Raw genomic sequence first — 21,524 nt, forward strand, 5'->3', positions numbered from 1 at the left:
TTAGTTTGGTTCAACAAAGCATCTAAGCAAGTGATTAAACGAGCATTTTAACAAATATTACTGTGGTCTGATCCACTCATCTGATGGCCAAGTGAATTCTCTCACTTCAGTGGCTTTTCATCAAGTGCATTGGCTTCAACCAACTTGCTTCCACGTTCAAATATTTTGCATCTGTGGGACTCAGTCTGACAGGGGTGGTTGTTCATCCTGAACAAAGCCATTCTGTTATCACACTTTGCTCACTAACATTGTCTTGGTATGTCTTTTGGTGCAGGGATGACATACAGATGAAGACACCGCACAGTAAAATAAATGGACAGCCAAAAGGAATATCTAGGCTGGGCTCAACATCAAGTTCCCAAGGAACACCCGTCAGCCCTGCTAGACACTCAAATGTTAAGAAGGTGTCTGGAGTTGGTGGAACAACCTACGAAATTTCAGTGTAAAATAGAATTAAATGAAAACAAAGAGCCATCCACTCAGCCAGCCATGAAGCTAGGAGCACTGTGAAGACTCAATTAACAACAAAGAAGGAGCAGCAGCAGCCAGCCACTCTCCTTTTCTTGTTTTGGATTTGTTCTGTTTTCATCTCTATCATTTGGCCAAATGAACAGCTGCAGCCTTATTCTTGACGGAATAAAACTGTATAGTCCATCAGATTCGTCTTAACCGACAGACAAGAACTGGCTGCCACCTTCCACCACAACCACAGAGCAGATTTTTTTTTTATGCAAGAGAGTGCTGAAGCTGCTGTGCGTCTGTCTGTCCAGCATTGTGTACCAGTAGTGCAGTGAAAAAATGGTCAGTCCAGGATTGTTCCGTTTTCCTGTGCCCATTCCCAGTTCTTCTGGCCAGCCACGTGTCCAGCAGGAGTCAGAGGTCCGGCTGCTGCTTTTCTGCTGCCGAGGAAAGTGTGCTCCCTGTGCTGGGCAGTGTGCAGGTGTGAGAGCTGCCCTGCGTCTCCCAGGCGTTGCAGCTCAGGTTCTCCTAGGCAGGAGCGGAGCAGGGCACCTTGCACAACAAACGCTGCGTCATCTTCCAAAGGCTCCCTGCTCCTCCGTCCCAGCTGGGTGCAGGAGAAAGGGCAGCAGCAGCTTCTCCCAGTCTGCTGTTCACCTGCCCACCTGTGAAAACATATGTGCGCCCACATGTCTGTCTGATAGGAAAGGACCGCACCACCAGTGAGGATCTTCCACTCTCACCTCTCATCCCTGTTTTTTAAAGGCTTCTCTGACTCGGAAATAAAACCATGTGGACACAAAAGGAAGTGTTCAGACAGGAACACGTTCTAAACAGTCATCAGCTGCTTTCCCTGCACCCTCCCTCTTGCCTGTTGGATCCGGGCAGTAAGGTGCTTGCTGCCGTGCCTGGTGCCCTGTGCAGTCCTGCAGCAGGGTTAGCATGAGCTGTTGAATTTACAGTGTGTGTAACTGAGCCAAGCGTAAGTCCATAGGATATAAATTTGATGTCTGCCTAATGACGAGCACATTCCCTCTGGTCTTCAGTACTGTTAGACAAAGGGTTTTTCTGTTTTGTTTTTGCATTTTATTTCTCTTGGGGAACAACTTTTTAAATAATATCAGATGATTTAACATTCTGAGGTTTCCTTTCCCTGTCTCCAGAAAACTGCATTTGTTTTGTTGGATTTAAAGACAATTTGCTGTTTAAAAACAAACAGAAAACACAAGGAGGGGTTATGTTACTTTTTGTCTCAGAAATCAGAACTCTGGTAACTCTAATTTTGGGATAAATATTTATTTCCTTATTTTTTCTCTCTGTTCCTGATCTCCTTTTCCTTCTCATGTGCTATCAAAAGTACGGAGGTCCAAACCAATGCTAAGCAGCCAGAGTGTGTGTTCTATTAAGAATATCCTGAGTGACTGTTGCCAAAGTCAGTAAAAATGATTATTTATCACTGAGCCAGTCAGCATATGAAACCTCAGCTTTCCACCTCATTCTCCTGGTAAATAGTTTTGACTAGAGAGCTAAATTCCTTGTTCTTCAGGATCCTGGTTTCAAGGGGCTAAATCCTTTCCAGTTCTTGACTGTAATGGAGAACTCTCCAGCTAATTGGTAGCAATTCAGGATGTGTCGATAACATTTTACTTGTGTTCATCTATGCCGAGATTAATTATTCCAGAAGGCAAATATTGACCTCAGTTTTGCCTGGTTAGAATTGATCTTTTGATTTGATAAATGTCGACATCTACTGCAATGCACAGTTACTATATGTTCCTTTTGTATGGCATCATTTTTGGAGAGGAAGACTGAAGTGAGCATAATCATGTGTAGAGCTCTGTATTGTCTGAAAGAAGGAATCTAGAAGGCAGAGCAGCTGAAATGGCCAAAGTTATGAGAGAGTGAACTAGAAATCAGTGTGCATTTTATGCCCGCTGTAAGGGCATTGCAGAGCAGAGAAGCAGTCGTCCTCCGGTGCAGATTGGTTTGCTGGCATGTGGAATATCACCTTTAGTTGGAGGCACCACAGTGCCAGAACGCTGGCAGGCTGGATCAGGTACAGGGGGAGCAATATATGGTAAAAGACTGGACAAGCTGGCTGATAGGAAGATTCAGGGGGCTAAAAGCATGTCACTGACGAAGCAATGAATTGGAAATTGAGTATGATGATTTTACAGATATGTTAGTTAAAATAGATAAAACCAAAGGCAAATCAGAGTTGCTCCCAGTAGCCAGTGGCCTGTCTACATTCAGAGGGAGGAGACAATAGGGAAAGGGAAGGGGAGTGGTCTTCCGAGGCAGAATACTGGAGACTACTGACTGAAGACGGTCAGACCTTATTCAGACATGTGATGAAAGAAGGTTCAGTTCAAGGTGAAGCTGCAGGGCCAAGGGGCTACGCCCAGCAGCCTCAGATTTCTGCCCTCTTTAACTGTTACTGATCTGCAACCCTACCCTGACGTTAGCTCCACAGGAAGGTGCAGGACTTCCTCAAGGGCTGGAATTCAGTCTGGTGCACAGAATTAACGTGAGACTTACCTGTCTGTTAAATGTCACGTCTGCCACTCGTAAGGCAGAAAGAGGGGATGGTGATGCAGAATTTGGGCTCATCATCTAGATGAGGGCACATATTATTGTGTACCTATGAATATGTGCGTGAAATACGTGCAAGCAAAGCTGAGAATCTGCACCAGTGTTGTATTTGAGATTTGCATCCCAGTGATGCTCTGCTCTGATCATTCTTTCTCCTGCATTTGTAAAACGCTACTGAGGAACTTGAAGGGCCAAAGAGCCTCTGAAATTAACTACATTAGTTCATGGGAGAAGAATTTCTCAGTAAGACTAAACACAATGGTGTATGTATAGAGCGCTAATATCCAGGGTTCTTTTTGGAAGAAGAAGGGAGGAAAGGGTGACTGCACTGTGTCTTTACAGGCTCAGATGTAAGGATTATGTACTTTGTGAGTAGTTTTGGCACAGTTAAGACACATTGGACATGGTAACTGGTTTACAATGGTACCAAAGTTGTCTTCTTTCTTTTCTTTTGAGGTTTGCATATAATTCAGTGCTCATAGCCTGGAGTAAATCATTCAAATCTTCTGGCAGAATAAGCTGAGCAGAACTGTTAACAGGAGATTGCATGCAGCAAATCCAGCCTCCTTCCCAGCCAAGGCACTGAACCTACAGCCGTTCTCTTAAATGTAAGCACCTGTGTCAGTAGCTCCTATTGCAGGACTGGGGACCTACTTACTGCATCTGATTTAGGAGCAGAATCCCCCCCCTTGCTAAAATATTATTCTTCAAACAGTTCACAGATTAACAGCCAAGTTCTTCTTCTGCCCAAATCCTCAGTTTTTACAGACACTACAGCCAAATCTTCAGGTGGTGTAAACTGGTGTGGCTCCACTGAAGCTAAGTAAGTGATGCTGATTTTCAGTAGGTGGGTTCAGCTATGAAAATCCAGCACAAGTTAACACGTATTATAAAGTAGCTTCTTGGTTTTGTCATGTTTATTTCATGTTCAGAAGTCTTAAGGCTTTTCAGTGTGCTTTTATTTTTAGCTGTGGATTGTATTACTTTTTTAAAAAAAAAAAAAACAGCAATAGATTTTGTTTAGTTTATACATCAATGTTCATCGCATATTGCATTTCATTAGCTGTTCATACACTCCCATTTAGCCTCCAGGTTTCCATTGTAGTGCAATCTGCCTTGAACAGTTGGATCTCTGTATCGTTAATTGTATAATATATTGAGCATTATGAAATTAAATGTACCTTACTACATGGGTGGGAGAGAGAGGAAATATTTTTACTTGAAGCCTTAATATTTTCTTTTTTTACTGCTTTGTTTGTTGACCTCATAGGAAAGTGTGAATAGCAAAGACTTTGGAACTTTGGGCCAAATACTGCACTGACATGTAACCAGCATTTGGCCCCCATGTCAAAACTGGACGCAGACGTAACCTGAAGGTAACAGGGGAAAAAGCCTCAGGGAGGCATCTTTTCCTGGAGGTCATTAGGACAGTCTGAGCGCTGTGTCTGTAAGGAAGCACATTAAAGAAGTCCTCAAGTCTTGAATTTTAAAGAAAGGTGATAGCAGGAACTGCCCAAATATCTTACATTTGCATTTTCTTTTTAAAATTAAGACAGCTGTAATTGCAGTTTGGTTAAAGCTCTGAGGGCTGCACAGAGCTGTGTTAATAGCCATGTGCAGCAAATGAACTGTGCTGTGTTGCTGTTCTGAAATTGCTAACGAGGCATAATGTCACATCAGCTTGGCCTGAGATGATCACCCTGTGGGCGCTGCCGTGGTGCTCCTCGGGGGATGCCTACTCTACAAGCCTCATGTGGGAATTGCAATGTGGTTTTCTTTGGACTGTATCTGTGGTCCAGACTAGATATATATATATAAATATATATATACAATTTTTATTTTTATGTGGGGAAGATGAGGTTAAGGTTGCTGTCTCTGACAGTCTGGAAAGTTAATGCTGAACCGTTTCTATGATCTGTATTTCACCTATTCTGCCACCTTGAATTGTTGGAATGTATCCGTGCAGGCTTTGTGGAGCTCTGTCTGTAACCTTTTTTGTGGCTCTCGTAATACATATATATATTTTTAAACCTTTGAGTCACTTCAGTATTTTAAAGTGTGCGGTGTCCCTGGTGCGCTATGCCTGACGTGGCCTCGTGTGCTGAGTCGGTTCGGGGGGTGCTGCCCCTTTTCATTTCTGCTTCTGCAAAACGTGAACTGAAACAGCTGAACCGGGCAGGCCAGCTCCAGGGCAGAACCCACGGGTGTCAAAATATTACACCAAGTGATTGCAGGTGCTCATCTTCAAGGTGCTTTGAGTAGAAAATAAGAACCTTCTAAAAAGTGCCTCCTAGTTGTGACGAATGGATCATGCTTTCAGGCCACAGCGGGTAGTGCAGGGACAACACGACATGAAGCTTTTCCTGGTGTCTGTTGTTAAAGTTGTGGGACTCAATAGGAATCCTGTGGTCCGGCACAATTGGGAATTGTTGCTACAGAGTAGTGTGAAAAACAATGTTCTATCCAGGCTATCTGGATTTATACATCCCAAAGATGTATGACTTCTCATCTATCTATCTTCGTCTGTTTCTGTTCTTTGGAAATGCGTCCATTTGATGTGTAAGATTGGCTTGTCATTCACACGATTGCCAACTCTCCTAACAGCAGCTGCTTCAGGATTTCTGATGCTGTAATTTGCCTATGTAGACTAATTATATTGAGCAAGAACCCATTCAAACATGTTCATTATAAATACCAATTGTGTCTGTGTGCCGTAGAGGCAGAGGTTACCTTATTACGTGTCCAAAAACTTAATCAATTGATGTTAACTAAGTCAAACAGATTTATGTAAGGTCATGAACTGTTTTAGTACATCTTATTTAAAGACATGTTGGCTTACAGAGGTCTTGGCTTTCCTCTCTCTAAGTAATGGATAAATTATCCACATTTGTATTCAATTCTCCATCACTGTTATTTTTTTTATTCTGCAGGATGAGTTTCAGTTCACATTTTGGAACATAATGAGGAGAGACAAAGGAAACTATTTATACAGGTGAATCTATATTTTAAGAGAGAAGCAGTTATATAATAAATGGATTAGAGTTACTGTCAAAATAGGTTTTGTTCATCTTGTCACAATAACTTGAATTTTAAAGTAAGGCTTATTTCATAGCTGATATCTGTATAACCCTGAAACATTTGAAAGATTCCTTGGTTAGACATTTCAAATTACATGAGAAATATGATCTACTTCTGCAAATTAAAGAGTCTCAGAGAAGTGATGGTACATTTTGCAGTGCCTTATATATATGTGTATATATATATATGTATATATATATAATGCCTATGTGTATATAATGTATACATAACTGTACATATATTCAAGTAAAACTAGTTCTAGGTGTCCCTATCTGGTGTATTTTAAATGGAACTGGTCTGTGTTGATAGAAAAAGAAATGGTTGTATCAGCAGCAAAATACAAAACCAAAAATACTTATTGAAACGTTAGCAAATAAAACAGACTGAAAACAGTGTTTCTGCCAGTGGTTATGTTCCATGCTGTGGAAGACTGGTAGGCATGCCCACTAATTTAAGGCATATTTGAAGAAGAGAAAGCTCTGGTGGAAGCTTGGAGAAAGCAGAGAACATCAGAGAGCTTTCCTTTCACCCCAGCACCGTGCCCCTGTTGTAATATCTGCACTCATTGTGTTACGAAGTTGCCCTCTGTGTGATGAATTCTGCTTTTTCTCCTGAAGCCATGTATGAGTTCAGCTGTGGGACCTGAAGGCCCTGCTGCTCTGACCTGCTGCTGCTAACCCCACATTCACTGTGTGCCACGTGGCTGCCTCAGCAGCACATGGTGACCCTGAGCGTTCCTGGAGCTGGGCCTGTCCATGCGGAGTTGTGAGAGCGTGAGGGATCCCTGAGAGCACCCCCGTGAAAGAGAGCTGAGGTGGGGGGTGGGCTGTCTTCCACGGGCAGCTGACAGCTCTGATGAACTGTCAGAAATTGCCTGAAATGAGTGGCCTTAGGAAACCCAGCTCTGACAGCAAGAATCCTTCAGCCTCGCTGGCATTGATCCACCAGTTCTTTCAAATGGGCAGAATCGTTCCTTCCTGCCAAGTGTTTTTTTCTCCCCACAGGCATGCGGTATTCCTGATACAGGCTAGATACAGAATGGGAACTTTTGCAAAGCTTCAGACAGTGGATCTTACGTAGGGAGAGGAGGAGTGTCTTCTGAGGCAGAGATGCATCTCATGATAGTAAGGAGGATTCTTTTTGTCTTGCTTTTTACATACACATTATTTAATGCTGTGCTGCCGTGCTGTTTGCCCTTGAGATGTGCATTTTTTTTCTGTGGAATTTCATACAGTAGTGTGACCATTTATTTGCAGGGAACGTAAAGGACTGACGTGTCCTACCCTTACAGTATTAGATCATAAAATGCTGGCCTGAGGAGGACAGCATCTGAGTAGTTTGGGCAATGCTGAGCTTTACCAGCATTTCCTAAACACAATCCAATTTTTTGGCCAACTCTATTTTTAAAGCAGCCTCTCTCCCTCCTAACAGAACCTTGATGTCTTCATGTATGTGCTTTTGAGTGGCAGCCAGCAAGGAGGGATGTGGGTGTACTAGTGGAGCACCAAAGTGGTGCTCTCCTGCTTTCTGGCTTGTCCTTTCCCACCACGTGCAGGTAAGTGTCTCCTGGGCAGTGGCTTCTTCCTGCATCCCTTGTGTGAATGGATCTGAGCTGGAAGGATCGTGTGATGCCATTTCATTGAAATGTATAAAACCAAGGAATTAAGTACTTGTAAGTAGGTGTTGGTTATGACTAGCTTTTCGGATGCACTGTGACAGCATGCAGAGAAACTGCTGTGTTGTTGGCCACAATCTTGTAAGATTGTAGCTTTGTGCTGCTGTCTTGCTGGCGCTTTCCCAGCATTGAGCTGCAATCTGCAGGATGAGCCACAGCAGTTGGATGTTCAGTTGGAAGCACAGTCTGCACTTCAGGTGCAGGAATGGGCACCAGGCAGTTTGGCACCATTTCCTGGCTCCACTGCAAATTGCTGCTGACCTTGCACATCTTTCTGTGCCTCTTTGCTCCGTGTCAGATGGGGGTGTGACTTCCCAGCCTCACAAATGTGTTGTGTTTGTGAGAGGCACAAATCCCATTGTTCTGCAGTCTGTGTGGCTGGAGCCAAGCAGATGCAAACCACAGGTACATGGGAGGAACAGGGCAGATGAGGGGCATATTTAACCTCAAAGTATCATTTCAGGACACATTCTTGGGAAGAAGTTTTTAGGTGTTTGTGTGATGGGTGTTGCTGACAGTCGTATTACTCTTTAGTGCTGACTTTGAAGGGCAGTTTTAGTAAAAATGTCTGCCTTGATTATTCCCTTCACCTCTTGCATATTTCCTTATAATCCAAACCCTCTTCTTAAGCCCCCATGACACTGTCCTCATTCCAAGGGAACGTGGACTTGATTGCCTCAAGCAACTCAACCTTTTCCTGCGTGCTTATTGAAATAGGTGTGCATAATACAATACAATAATAATAATAAAAGTTGCTGAGCAGAAATACAGTAAAATAGCTGTGAGGCCGTTGCCGTGTGCTTTGATAGCACAAACGCAGAGTGAGAGCTGGAAAAGAAGGTAATGGATAAGAGAAAAGAAATACCTTCAGCTGACATGAAAGGGAATAGACAGTCAGTAGAGAGCAAAGGGCAGTTGGTTTTATTGCTGGCAAGAAAAGTTTCCTCCAGTTTCTATCAGCGTGAAGGATTGGCGGGGTCAGGCAGCACGCTGTTAAGTACATAGAAGGTCTCTTCTTCCTCTCCAGATGGATTCCTGTCATTGTATTTCGGAATGTCAGAAGGTTATCATTTAGGCAGGGCCTTGACCAGGGCAGGGCTGTGAGGCAGAGCAGCAACATAAATCTACAGAGCCCTTTAAAGGATTTGTCTGGGGGCAGAAAACAAGCCAGCAGGGGAAACTTCAAATGAAGATCTGTCCTCACAGGATAGCCATTAGTTCTTGGCAATTCAGATCACTCTGCATTTGTCTCTGAGAGAGACTTTTTGTATAAAATGCATGTTTTGATTTTAAGCAGCAACCAGTCCTACAGCGCCACGTGTCTGTCACCTGCACCGTAAAAATCCCAGAGCAATACAGTGTACAAGGAATTCCCCAAGGGAAGTAATTCCAGCAAAGACGTTCAGAAACACATTTAGTCTGAAGCCAGATGGCTACTTCTGACACTGGCTGCATTTGGCAAATACTGGATAGAATTTCCAAGTCACTGCACACACATGTGCACGTATTCACATTTATATGTGTGTGTGGATATACATAATAAAAAGCACAGCCTTTTAACTGTGTGCTGTGATTCATCAGCAGCAATAGCTTTTGGCAGGGACGTAATTTCAGATCTCCTGCTGAGGGTGCCTGCCAGAACGTTGTTGGACAGAGATAGGATGAGGAAAGTTATTTATAAATAGGGATAATTAGGTTCTGTGCTTATTAGTGCTGGGAAGGAGACAGAAAAACAACGCATAGTAGTACTTGTAATATGAGAAGATGCTCTCCATGATTTTCTCCTTGATACAACAAGAACCAAACAGCTCAGCTGAAATAGCATCAATACGTGCAGCTCCCAGGTGGGAGATCTGGGACTGCGGTGGGGTTGTTGTGCTGTAGGACAGACAGATCTCAACTATACTTAGTCAAGTTTGAAATTGTACCACAGGATTCAGCTCCACTACTGCAGGTGCTGAGCTCTTGTAACCAATGTGACTCTCGTTACTGACCCTTGTGTTTTGTGTTCAGGCGGAAATAATCCCTGAACTGTACTAACTCCTCTTATTCAGAACTGCTGGCTCTCAGCCACACTATCAGGAGATGGCCCTGGCTCAATCTGAAGTTGTGCTCATCTCTGTCAGCAGAGGAAGGGCTGTGTCTATGTCACAGCAGCCACATGGATGTACCTTACGTCCATTGCCGTGAGAAATACTGTCATTAGGACAAATGTGTCATTCCCTGGTATTCCCCCTGGAGGTATAAGCCCAATGAACGCATAATAAGGTCATGGTTTCTCCTTCAAGTGCAGTGTTTTTTTGAGCACTGGCACAATGCCGAGAAGGTCCCATTGTTCAGGGTGATCAGTGTACTTAATGGCAGATGGCTCTGAGCAAGTGCTTTGCTTTGCCTGGCCTCCCTGCCTGACACGGGGCTGCTGCTGGGGGGAACGGCTCACAGAAGCCCGGCTGCAGCTGCTACTGCTGCCCTGTCACCAGCAGAGAATGGCAGAGAATGGATGTGGGCTCTCCAGACCTGCAGTTAGCACCTCTTCACCTAAAAGTTATTTCGTCTGTTTTTTTTTCCCTACACAGCCTCAGTGGGGTCTGTATGTGAACACGCTGCATTAAAAGCTTGCTTCCAAAAGAAGAACAGCAGGGTATAGACAGCCTGTGTCGAGCTCATCCCTAGGGTGATAGTTCTGAAGGAAGGCAGGGATGCTGTGAACCAGCTCTGGACAGAGGTAGGAAAGAGCGTGGGGATACTTTGTAGTTTGTGTTAAGTATTAACGAATTGTTAAAGCTAGAAGTCCCCTAAATTGTGTAATGCTGTACATCTCAGTACCTGAAATGGTTTGCAAGCAGAGTGCTCCCATTATTGCTAACATTGACCATTTGTTAGCAAAATCAAAGTTTATTGATAGCTAAGACAAAAGGGTTGGGAGGGAGCTGTTCTTGAGGCAATAACATCAAATCCCTTTTTGTTTCCTGGATAGCAATTGCAGTAAAATACTCTGCTTATGTTTCCATTCCTTCGACCATCTGTTTCCAATGAGACCCTTCTGGCGTGATGCATCACTATTTATTAGAGCATTACATTACATTAGATAATGCAGCGTTAGTATTTTTGTTATAAGCCCTTCATTTCATGAGTATGACTTCAGGGGCAGCACTGGATGCCTTTCCTTAATGAAAGAGGTAGAGACTGTGTTAGTATAATTAGTTTACCAGTTCAGAAATGTTCTTTTTAGTCTTTCACAAAGAACATTTTTGGTGCATCTTTTGATTTGTAACTCTGCATGCTTGTGTTTGGTAAACACGGATGTTCCAGTTTTAAATGGCCCTACTCCTTACTGAAGGAGACAGGAGGGAGACAGCCTCGGTCAGCTGCTCACGGCTGTATTTGAGATACTTCTCTTTATCGGTGATACCCAGCACTGCTAAAAAATTTCTTTTTGCTCTGCTTCAGCCCAGGAGATGCTTCAACCCTGCGAGCTCCAGGTTAAGGAGTGGGTTGGTCCTTCATGATTGACCTTCTCTGCCCTAGATAAAGTGAAATCTCATTTTAAGTATGTTTATGGAGAGGGTGTCTGGGGAGGAGGGGAAGTCTTTCATCCTCAGTGAGCTCCTCTCTCATTTTTGTGGCCAAAAGAAAGCTGAAGGATCCCTGGGTTTGTGACTCACAACACCTAGATTGAAGTCAAGATCTGAATCAGTTCTGGCATGGATATACGTAGACTTCCTTTCGTGCCAGAATCTCCCTGGATTTTATCTTGTATTTAACCAACACTGTACTTGTGTGGTTGTGTTCTCTGTATAAACTCTTCAGTGGAGCAGTCAGATACGATCAGAAAGCCAATAGCACAGCTTCCAAATCTTTTTCTTCTTTTTTTTAACTTGTCAAGTCATACAAACCAATGATGCTTAAGAGCAGTATTTCTTGCTCTCCGAAACATGTATTAAATGAGCTGAAGTAGACATCATTTTATAGCCCAATAGTTTAAACTAGTGTATCATTTAAATTTTGCTGGGCCTGAAGCAAGCCAAGATGACATCAGTGTTTCCTTCCCAAAGGCCAGCAGTGAGCCCACAGTGTCTGAATGCGTGATCCGCTGACCTCATGTTTCCTTGTCTTTCTCTCCTCTTCTGCTAATAAATTTACAACTGCATTTTGTATCATGTGAGATGAGATGATACATTGTGAGCAAACGTATCTGGGGTGCTGGAAAAGGCTTTTCAAAAGCACATTTTTCTCATTTTAGATGTCCTTTTACTACTCCAATGGTTTTGTTTAAAAAAAAAAAAAGCCTAAAAGTTCTTAAGTTGTTCTTGCCAGCTGCAGGCGAGAGACCTCCACAGCTATTGGTAAACATCCAAACACTGACTGATCTCTGCAGTGGTCTGGGTCCGTGCAGGAAACAGGAGTTCTCCGTACTCCTTGTGCAGTGAAGCTCACACCGAGAGCTGCCGTTGCTCCTGCTGTTGCCTCCAGGTTTTGCTGCCTGCCAGGAGAAAGCAACATCGTTTGTCAGACAGCATCCGTGCTGGCTTTTCTGACAGCCACGCCGGCTCTGTGACTTCTGGTGGTGGCTGTGGTGGCAGCAGAGCCCGGAGGGCAGCTGGCCCTCAGCACCCGGCGTGGCTCTGCATCTCACAGGTGGGACGGCCTCACTGCAGTCAGCCCTGATGGGTGCTCCGCAGGTATCAGTAGCACCAGCGTGCTGTATTGGACTAACAGGATAATTCCATTAGTGGGTACCAGCAGTAGTTGTTATCCTCTTAGGGGGATTTTCTGCTCACAGATGAAACACAACACAATGAAATGGGATTAGAATTGTAGTCATATGAATATTAAAACAAACACGAGAGCATGGAGAGAAGCAGCTGCTAAGGCAGTGCAGGGCGGTGTGTTTGAGCTATGGGTACCACTGCAATGAGCTGATTGAGTTTTTTCAACCTGGTTGACTTCAAGCTTTACAGAATGGTAAACTGAAATTAAAAATCATATTTTTGGATTTGCTGAGCAAAATAATACTCTCAAAGGTGATCTCAAAAGACTTTTGCACATAAAGTATGATAGTCCCTAAAGTAACCAAAACTAAGCTGCAGTGTAAGCGTCTGCAGAGATTTCTGATGGTGATGTGCTATCACAGAAGAGTGACATGCAAAATGCAGCAGAGGCAGGCAATCAGATTATCCGTTTTCTTTTCTAGCACAGTGAGATTTACCAGGTGTGCAGCAGTGCTTTTTTTTTTTTTTTTTGCTGAGCAGACAGTTGTGATTGCTGCTCGTGATGGTCACGGAGCTGTGTGAGCTCCCGGCTGGAGGCTGAGCGCAGCCCTGCTGTGAGCCGGTGCCGGCCGAATTTCCCTCTGTGGGAATGGGGATTTTGATCTCATGTTGGGCATTTCGTGCAGTCAGCACTCCTGTAATAACAGCAAGATTGCACCGAGATGCGGTTTTAGATTTCAGTTCATGCAATTGGGAGGTTGTTGTTCTGGTTTGTGTTTTTTTTTTTTTTGTTTGTTTGTTTTTTGAGGAATTGCAGTGTTTGTCCCATTCGGCTTCAGCCCAACCCCACGCGGGGGGTGGGACCGCGTGCAAAGGCACCTCTGTCAGCTGCTGGGGAAAGAGGAGTTCCCTGTATGGAGATTTGGGTCTGACGTTCTGTAAATAAGCCTTTTTTTCTTCTCAGCTCTTGATGAGAAAGATATACAGCATAAATATAGCGTCTCTGTGATAAGGGTAATAACAAAATAGAAATGTTAAAGCTACCTGAGAAGAAACATCAATCTCAGTAGCTGAGCTATAGGGACAGAGGTGTGCAAGGAGGACGGAAAAAAGCATCAAGTCTGCAGCAAGCGTTCCTCCGTCGCTGCTCTGTCCGGGCTGTGTGGCCGCGGCGGGTCTGCGGCGTGCTGTGCTGTGCTATGCCATGCTGTGCTGTGTTGTGCTGTGCTGTGTTGTGCTGTGCTGTGTTGTGCTGTGCGGTGCGTAAAACAGAGACACGGAGCGGCGGGTGAGGGAAGGGCGCTGAGCTGAGAGCTGCGAAGGGCCCGAACTTCAGCACGGGGGCCGCTCCCGCTCCGCCGCGCTGTCCTGCAGCGCCCGGCCGTGCTCTGCGCGGGGAGCAGCCCTTCATGCACCGCTCTGCGCTCTCTGCACGCAGCACGGCTGCTGCCAGCGCTGTGCTGCAACGCTGCACGCACCGGCAGTGCTCTCTGTGGGTCGGGGACCCGCAGCGTGGGTGGGTGGGTGGGAGTTGGAAGGACGCTTGCTTAAATCTGAAAAATGGCAAATACTGCACTTGCAAAACTCTGCGTGTGGTAGGTAGAAATGAGCGATGAATTTGGATGTCAGCTCAGAAGGAAAAGCACCCCGTTCTGCTTGTCTTTCCCCAAGGATTTGGTCGGTGTTAATGTGCAGACAGGTTCATGCAGAGCTCTAAATTAGTGCTCGAGATCATGTGAGGTTTAGCACTGTGTGCACAGTGAGCCGCAGCTCCGCGGTGCGGGCGTGGGAGGAGCAGCGGCACTGCTGGGCACGGGGCGGCGGGAGGGGCAGTGAGGGGCGCTGTGGCTCTCGGGGCTCTGCAGCCGCTCCTGCGGTGCCGGACGTGTCCGTGCAGGGACGGGCCGGCAGCTTTGGGCCTATCTGGAGGGCCGCTGTTGTGCTGATTGTCAGAGGCATTTCTGGGGTGCGGCCTAAAGGTGAGCTGCTGACAAATTCACACGCGGTGAACGTGTTGGTCGGACAACAGAAATGACGGTTTGTTTTCCTTCTTGATCCCGAAAGCAGAAGGAAGCCTGCCCCAAGTTAGCAGTGATTGCCGCGAGGTACGCCGTGCAGAGATGCGCGGTTATTCAGAGGCACGCCGCGCCCAGCCGCTAACGAACGTCTTTTCCTTCCACCTGCACAGCCCCTCTGCTCGGAGCCGTGCGGGACGCAGCTGCTCTGCGGACACGGCCTGCACGGGGCACGGCTCTGCACGGGGCTGCCCGGCGGCGGTGGCGGAACGGCGATGCCGTGCGGTGCCGCGCTGGTGAATGTTGCCCCACTCGGCGCTCCGTCGGGGGCGGGGCGCGGCGCGGGGCGGGCGGTGCGTGGGAGCGAGGCACGCGGCCGCCGCCCGCGCCATGTCGTTCCGCCGCGCCTTGGCGTTGGCCGCCTGCGGGCTGGCCGGGGGCTCCGTGCTCTTCTCGGCCGTGGCCGTGAGCAAGCAGCCGGCCCGCGGGGACGCCGAGCCGCGCCCGGGGGGCTCCGCCGCCGCTCCCCCCGCGCCCGCCGCGCCGCAGGGCTTGCTGCTGCTGCCGCCCGCCGCCTCCTGCCCGCCGGGCCCGGGTTGGATCGAGCGGCCCGCGGGCAGCGGCGGCTTCTGGGACAGCAACTGGGACCGGTGCGTGCGGCGGCGCGAGGGGCTGCCCGGGGCCGGGCGGGGGGACAGGAGGGAGCGGGGGCCGCCTCGGGCGGGGGGTGCGGAGGGGGCGGCGGCGGCGGAGCGGAGCGCTCTGCGCCCTTCGGTCGGAGCTCTTCGCGGATGCCGCGCGGCCGGGACGGCGCCTGTTGCGTGGGGGCGGAGCGGGGCCGGGAGCCCTGAAGGCGGCTCCGCGCTGCCGTAACCCCGCCGACATCTTGGAGGCACAGCGCGGAGCCGCGCGACCCCGCCGGGCCTCAGAGCCCCGCGCAGTGCGGCCTGCGGCACCCGGCGCTGTGCTGCGTGGCTGTGCCGGGCTGGGGGCTGCGAATTCATTTAGCGGTGGCCGTTGCCAAATTTATTGGATTCGTCTCTCCATTATAAGCCATAAGCTATGGGACTCGTGGCTTTTTTGACGTAGGATTGTATTGATAGCTCCAGCACGGTGTTTTCAATCCGTTTTGCAACACAATTGGTTAAATAATCCATTTCTGTGCTTCATATAACTGCGGTGGGCTTATTCATCTGTGGCATTCCTGTCTCTGGGTTTCCCTCCCCACAAACGGTGCTCCAACACACCCGTGCAGGCGCGAACCGCTGGCTCTCATCAACCTCAAAAAGAAGAACGAGGAGACGGGGGAGGAGGAGCTGAGCGCCCGCCTGGAGCACTGCAGGGCGAGGGCCACGCGCCACATCTTCCTCATCCGCCACTCGCAGTACAACCTGGACGGCCGCGCCGACAAGGACAGGACTCTGACCCCGCTGGGTAGGTAGGCCTGGAGGCGCTGTGCTCCTCACCTCCGGCACTGCGATGGATGTGAGCTGCTGTCCCAGCAGTGCAGGTCGGTAGCGCAGCTCTCCTTCGGGTTTTGCTGCCCAAGCTCCGTCCGTGTTACGGATCCTTTGTAACAGAAAGGTGTTTTTCCATTTTTGATCATCTAAATCCAAACATTTAAATTTGCTTTGCGGCGTTCAGGAAACGCTGGCTTGTGAAAAAAACATAAGGGAAGTTTCCAGTTACCATAAGGTTTTTGAGCAGGTTTTCCTGCTGGCCAATACAGTTTCTTTCCCTTGGCTGTAGCTTTTGTCTTAAACTGAGTTCCATAAGGACCTTTTGAGGTAGAGTTCCCATTAACCAATGGGCTGTGTTTGTTAATTTGCTGATTTATTTTCCCAAGGTCGAGAGCAGGCCGAGCTGACGGGACACAGACTGGCAAGCCTGGGGCTAAAGTTTAATCAGATCATCCACTCCTCCATGACCAGAGCGACTGAAACAACTGAAATTATAAGCAAATACCTCCCAGGTAAGTGACTTCTGTTAATTTCTCAGTATCTTCTGATCCTTCAGACTGCTTCCAGTGGGATTCTGAGCAAGTCCTTGGCTTGCAGTGTAGCCGAGCTGTGTGAATGTCTGTAAGGAAGCTGACAGCCCTCCTTCTGCTTGTTGCCAGCTTCTCTTTAAAAGATCAAGGGGGAGCTGCCCCTCGGTGAGATGCTGCGTGCGCTGTGTGGGACAGCTCTGCTGCTTGCTCTTCCTTTGTGCGTTTTGTAAAGCAAAGACTGTTGCAGGTCATCAGGAAAAAAATGTGAAAAATGTGTTGGCTGTGGAGCTGTGGGCCTGTTTGCAAGAACACGTGACGTAAAGCTCCTTTCTGAAAGCTATTTAATATTCTAGGTGTCAAAAAAATCAGTACTGATCTGCTGAGAGAGGGAGCACCTATAGAACCGGACCCTCCCGTGTCCCACTGGAAACCAGAAGCTGTGGTAACCTCTGCACTTTGTTTCATGTATTTCCATTTTTATATTTTTGAGTATACTCTGTATGGGCAGTGGTAATAACTGTGGTGAGCTGATGCTTCTCATCACAGACCTTAGATAAACACTTACTTTTCCTCCTCGGTAGGTGTACAGAACCCTTAAAATAATTAAAAATCTCTGTGTATTAAGTGAGCCCCAGGCATGCGTCCGTGTAAAGAAGAAAGCTTTAGAAGATGTAGCCAACGTGCAAACAGTGCTCTGAGCTGTGTTTAAATCTGAACTCTGTGCCATTAGCAGTATTACGAAGATGGAGCTCGAATTGAGGCTGCGTTTCGGAACTTCATTCATCGAGCTGACGTAAAGCAGGAGGAGGACAGCTATGAGATCTTTGTCTGTCATGCCAACGTGATCCGCTATATTGTCTGCAGGTACGTGTCGGACTGCATGCTCACCTGTGTTCTTTATCAAGTGGAGTTCTGCTGAATTAGCGCTGGTGTCGTTATTGTGCTGGCTGAGCTGGGGGGTGTTTGTGTGCCGTGTTAGAGATGGCTGAAGGTGGGCGCTCACCGTAGGAGCAGCTGGTCCTGCAGCTTCGTCACAGGGTGAATTTGGAGATACAGGATTTGAAAGTTAGAACACGTTCAAGTGGGAATGGTGAAATTGGTGAGACTCGATGGCCTTTTGTATGTCTGAACGGTCACTTTAACACCACGTGCCTGTGCTTCACAAAAACCTGAAGAGCATACCTGTGCAGACTGCTGGAAAAGGCAGCAGATAGAGCATCCACCGAGGTGCCTCTTTTTGGGGAGATGTGAATTTGATCTTAATGAAAGATGGATTGAGTTTTGGCAATTCCTTACTGGGTGTTTTTGCAGTACATACAGGAGGTATTGGTGTGTTTTTTGCAATAATATCCGAGTGTAGGATTGGATGGGAGAGGGCATCTTTCAGCTAACGTCAGTGCGGCCTGTGGAGGAGAAAACAGTTGTGCATCTCTGCCTGTCCCCGTATCCACTCGCCTGCATCTGTTTGATTCCTCTTTCTCAACAAAATGCTATCTGTGAGATAATGTGTTTTGAGCAGGACAGATGTGATTAAACTTTAATCTGATCAATAGCTACAACAATTTCAGTTAATTTTTTTTTAGCTGAGCTAGTTATGTGCCACCCTGCCTGTTCTGCAGACTGCTTGGAGCTCTTTGAAATTGCTATACTTAAAGTTATTGATCAGGTGCACAGAGTATTCTTTTCTGTGCCAAAAGGGATTGTCTTTCTGCTCCCAGGCTTCTGAAATACTCGCGTGCTTTTTCTCATTGCTTTCTTCCATCCTCTTTTCACCTTACCCTCTCTGTCTGCCATTTCAGGCCACTTCATAGCAATTGAATGCAATCCACGGTGTTTTGAGTCCAGCTTGACTGTAGCTATTATCTGTTCTTTTAGCCTTTCTAAAAGACCATTGTAGACTCACAACCAGGTTATTCCTTTGCACCAGATTGAAATGTTTGAGTCAACTTCATATTTTCTTGAGCTGTTTACAGCAATTGGTGGAACTCCTCCCAAGGCCTTCAGTTAGGAATTTTAGAATAGCTAGGCAGATCTATGAGACTGCATTGCTACAGAAGGCACAATGTACTCGTTCCTCTCACGTCTGGGGAATAGCGTAACTGATGGGAAGTAGTTGTAGCCAATGGCTTCCATCAGCACATGCTGTTAACTAGAATGAATTAGACATCGCTACCTGTTTGGTGGATTTACTTACACTGATTTAGTCTTAGCAGAAGTAGCGCTGCTTATGCGTTTGGTCTGCTGGAATAGAGTCTCCAGCAGCATTGCTTTGTGGTACTGTGTTTGGCTCAGTGACCAGCTGAACCTATGGCACACACCATCCTATTTGTTCCTGGGTTGCTCAGAGCACTCCCGACATCCAGACTACATTACACCTTCTACCTTCTGTCAATTTGAATTAATCCTGTCTACGTTAGTCGCATCCATCTGCTAGAATCTGCTTATGAAAGTAAACTCTTGGCACTGGTCCAGTTACCAAAGCTGCACTTCTGTATTAATTAATTGCAGGGGAAAAAAAACATCCAAACATGACTCTGTAGGAGCATTTACAGGCAAGCTGCAGAACCACCAACAGCTTTTCCTGTCTTGAACAGGAAGTGATGCTGTCAACGCATGTTAGTACAACAACATTAACAATGTTTTGATGCGTAACAATATTTTTCTTTCTTCCTTGTTTCTTTTCTCTTCCTAACAGAGCACTGCAGTTCCCCCCCGAAGGCTGGCTGCGAATGTCTCTTAACAATGGCAGCATCACTCATTTGGTGATACGGCCAAATGGGAGAGTGGCCCTTCGAACGCTGGGTGACACAGGTTTCATGCCTCCAGATAAAATCACACGCACCTGAGGAGTGAAGGTGCTGGCTGCCCAGGAGCTGCCTCTGGACTCTTTGCACTCGTACACTCGGCTACAGTACCACTAGATTTTTATCTGTTACGTTGTGATGCTCTCTTAAAATGTCCTTCAGCCCCTTTGCCTCCTTCATGCGCACTCATATCTGCCTTCCAGTCCAGAAAAGAACTCTGTAAGCCTGAAGCTGTGCTGTCCTCAGGTATTCCCCAGAGCTCAAAGCTGAGCTGTGGAATACAAAAAGAGTGAATGTCTGTGTGCTCAGCAGCTGCAAGAGCACTGACTTTTTATTCCTCTGTGAATTTCTATAACCAAAGCTTGCTCCTGTGGATATTTTTCTTGTGCAGGAAAATAATTGCTATGGGAACTGTATGAACAGCCTTGTATTGCACACTGCAGCTGAAGATGTGCCAGCTTGTTTCAGCTGTTGCAGAGGAAGTGACAAACTGAGGGTATTCTGCTGTTAAAAGGAGAAGGGGTTAAGGCTTCTGTTTTCATAAGCTGAGGAGGATGTATGTTTTTGTTGTGTCACTGTCCCACTCTGCCCCAAGAAGCTCATGTAAACTGTGCCTGGAGTCGTAGGCATAAAGAGGGTAAGAAAACATTTGCCTCAGAGCTGTGGTGCTAGCATTAACTGCTGCTTGTTCTGAGTGTTCCTCCGTCCTCAGGAAGTACTTCAGACTATTCTGAACATTATTCTTTCAGTCTCATAAAGCCTTCAATTAAAACTTGATCTGCAGAAAGATGTAGGGATGGGATTTGTAGCAGTAAGACAGAAGCAACGTGAAGCAGTTTTATCTGCACGTTCTTCTCATTACTCTTTACAAGGAGTAAACTTTTTTCCTTCTGCTTTCTCCCGTGGATTTCTGTTTGTGGATACCTTGCTTTTGGTGTAGAGAAATAGCAGTGCTGAACTCAGGGCAGTAGTACTTGGGGTCACAGGTTCTGCCGGATTGGAGCAAACCGCTGCTTAAAACTGCAGTTGCCCAAATGGAGATGGCATCTCTGGGCTGGTTTCTCTTGGCCAGCATTTTGTGTAACCACCAGGCAGATGCTTTAAGGTAAGGTAAGGTGCTCCTTTCAGTGGCTTTGGCACAGCTGGACTTATGTAGGAAGAACACAGGTGGCTGAGAAGTAGGTAGCAGTGTTGAGAGGAGGGCGCAGAAGCATTTCATCCTAGCGGTGTTTGATTAGCTCACAATGCCTGTAATACTGAAAAGTTCCGCATGCATGGTCTGCTGTGGTGGCTGAGTGTGTGCACGCTGCAGTACGGTGGATGTAAATGAGGTGTTACTTTGTCTATAGATTCTTCTTATCTCCAAAAATCTTAGAGAAACCGCGGGCTGCCTCCTGTCAGAGCTGTGTGAAGCGTTTGTGGCACAGCAGCCAGCAGGGCAAGGCTTAGCGTCTTGTTTAGCACAGGACTGCTGCATCAGAATGACTTCAAGGGAACTGGGGCTCGTGGGGAATAAAGTCTGGTCGTCGTAGTACAGCTTGTGGGGCAGCAAGAAATCATTGTGGTGTCTCATTGATGCAATGAGAATAATTTATCATTTTTTGTCTACTAACTTTTTAAAAGTTTTGAATAAAATAACTGGTCTGTCTTTCTTTCTTGTCCCTTCAGTTGAATAGCAAAATGTTGTTCAGTTACCACTGCCTGGGACGGGAACAGCAAACCCGTAAGATGGACGTTCTGTGCGCTATGTAAATATTGCAGAGGTGCTAGAAAGTCTCCTCAAGGTCAGTGCTAAGTAAGTGCACTTCTCTGTTTGCTCCAGCACTGGTGGGACAGGTGTCTTCCCCCCTCCCTTCCCAGCCCGTGGTGGTGTCTGGCCACACTGCACATCCAAAACATGTTTGCACACGTACAGAAATGCTGAGTCACAGCCTGAAGCACTGATGGAGCACCTGGTGGGAAGGCAGGGCCAACGCAGGGGAGCTCAGGTGCATGCATTGTACCTCAGTGATTGGAAGGGGTGGAGCCAGGATCCAGCCCTTCCTGGACCTCATTTAAGGTGGCAGTGGAAGTGAGGGGATCTCACTGGAGATCCCTGCATGCCTGAGGCCTTCTGGAGGTAAGCACATTTTCTTGTTTCTGTGTCCATGGTTGCTGCACTGGAGCTTTTTCTTATTTGCTGCAGCCTGGGATTGTGCC

General features: G+C 46.8%; 2 protein-coding genes across 15 annotated transcripts in view; both read left to right on the forward strand.

Moving 5' to 3' along the window:
* ZDHHC8 (zinc finger DHHC-type containing 8) overlaps window positions 1–15,819 on the forward strand; it is a 96,841-nt gene extending 81,022 nt beyond the window's left edge. For 4 of the 13 annotated variants that reach the window (NM_001038691.2, NM_001397885.1, XM_015275256.3 and 1 more), the window contains one exon: window positions 275–6,521. In NM_001038691.2, the coding sequence (NP_001033780.1) occupies window positions 275–446 (172 nt within the window). In that variant the 3' untranslated portion in view covers window positions 447–6,521. Of the gene's footprint in view, window positions 1–274; window positions 6,522–7,133; window positions 7,254–7,560; window positions 7,685–15,786 lie in introns of those variants that run through there. The other 9 variants (XR_005840008.2, XR_003077779.3, XR_003077777.3 and 6 more) reach the window with 9 other exon arrangements.
* Window positions 14,889–20,977, forward strand: PGAM5 (PGAM family member 5, mitochondrial serine/threonine protein phosphatase). Of its 2 annotated transcripts, none has more exons than XM_015275677.4 (6): window positions 14,889–15,181; window positions 15,787–15,965; window positions 16,378–16,503; window positions 16,875–16,963; window positions 17,252–17,385; window positions 19,217–20,977. In XM_015275677.4, the coding sequence occupies exons 1-6, from the start codon at window positions 14,922–14,924 to the stop codon at window positions 19,365–19,367; spliced, it is 939 nt and encodes a 312-aa protein (XP_015131163.1). In that variant the 5' UTR covers window positions 14,889–14,921; the 3' UTR covers window positions 19,368–20,977. The 2 variants fall into 2 exon arrangements, with proteins under 2 accessions (XP_015131163.1, XP_015131164.3); XM_015275678.4 differs by having other exon boundaries at window positions 17,255–17,385.
* The last annotated feature ends 547 nt before the right edge of the window (window positions 20,978–21,524 follow it).

This window comes from Gallus gallus, chromosome 15 (genome assembly GCF_016699485.2).
Source record: "Gallus gallus isolate bGalGal1 chromosome 15, bGalGal1.mat.broiler.GRCg7b, whole genome shotgun sequence".
Taxonomy (NCBI): Eukaryota; Metazoa; Chordata; class Aves; order Galliformes; family Phasianidae; genus Gallus; species Gallus gallus.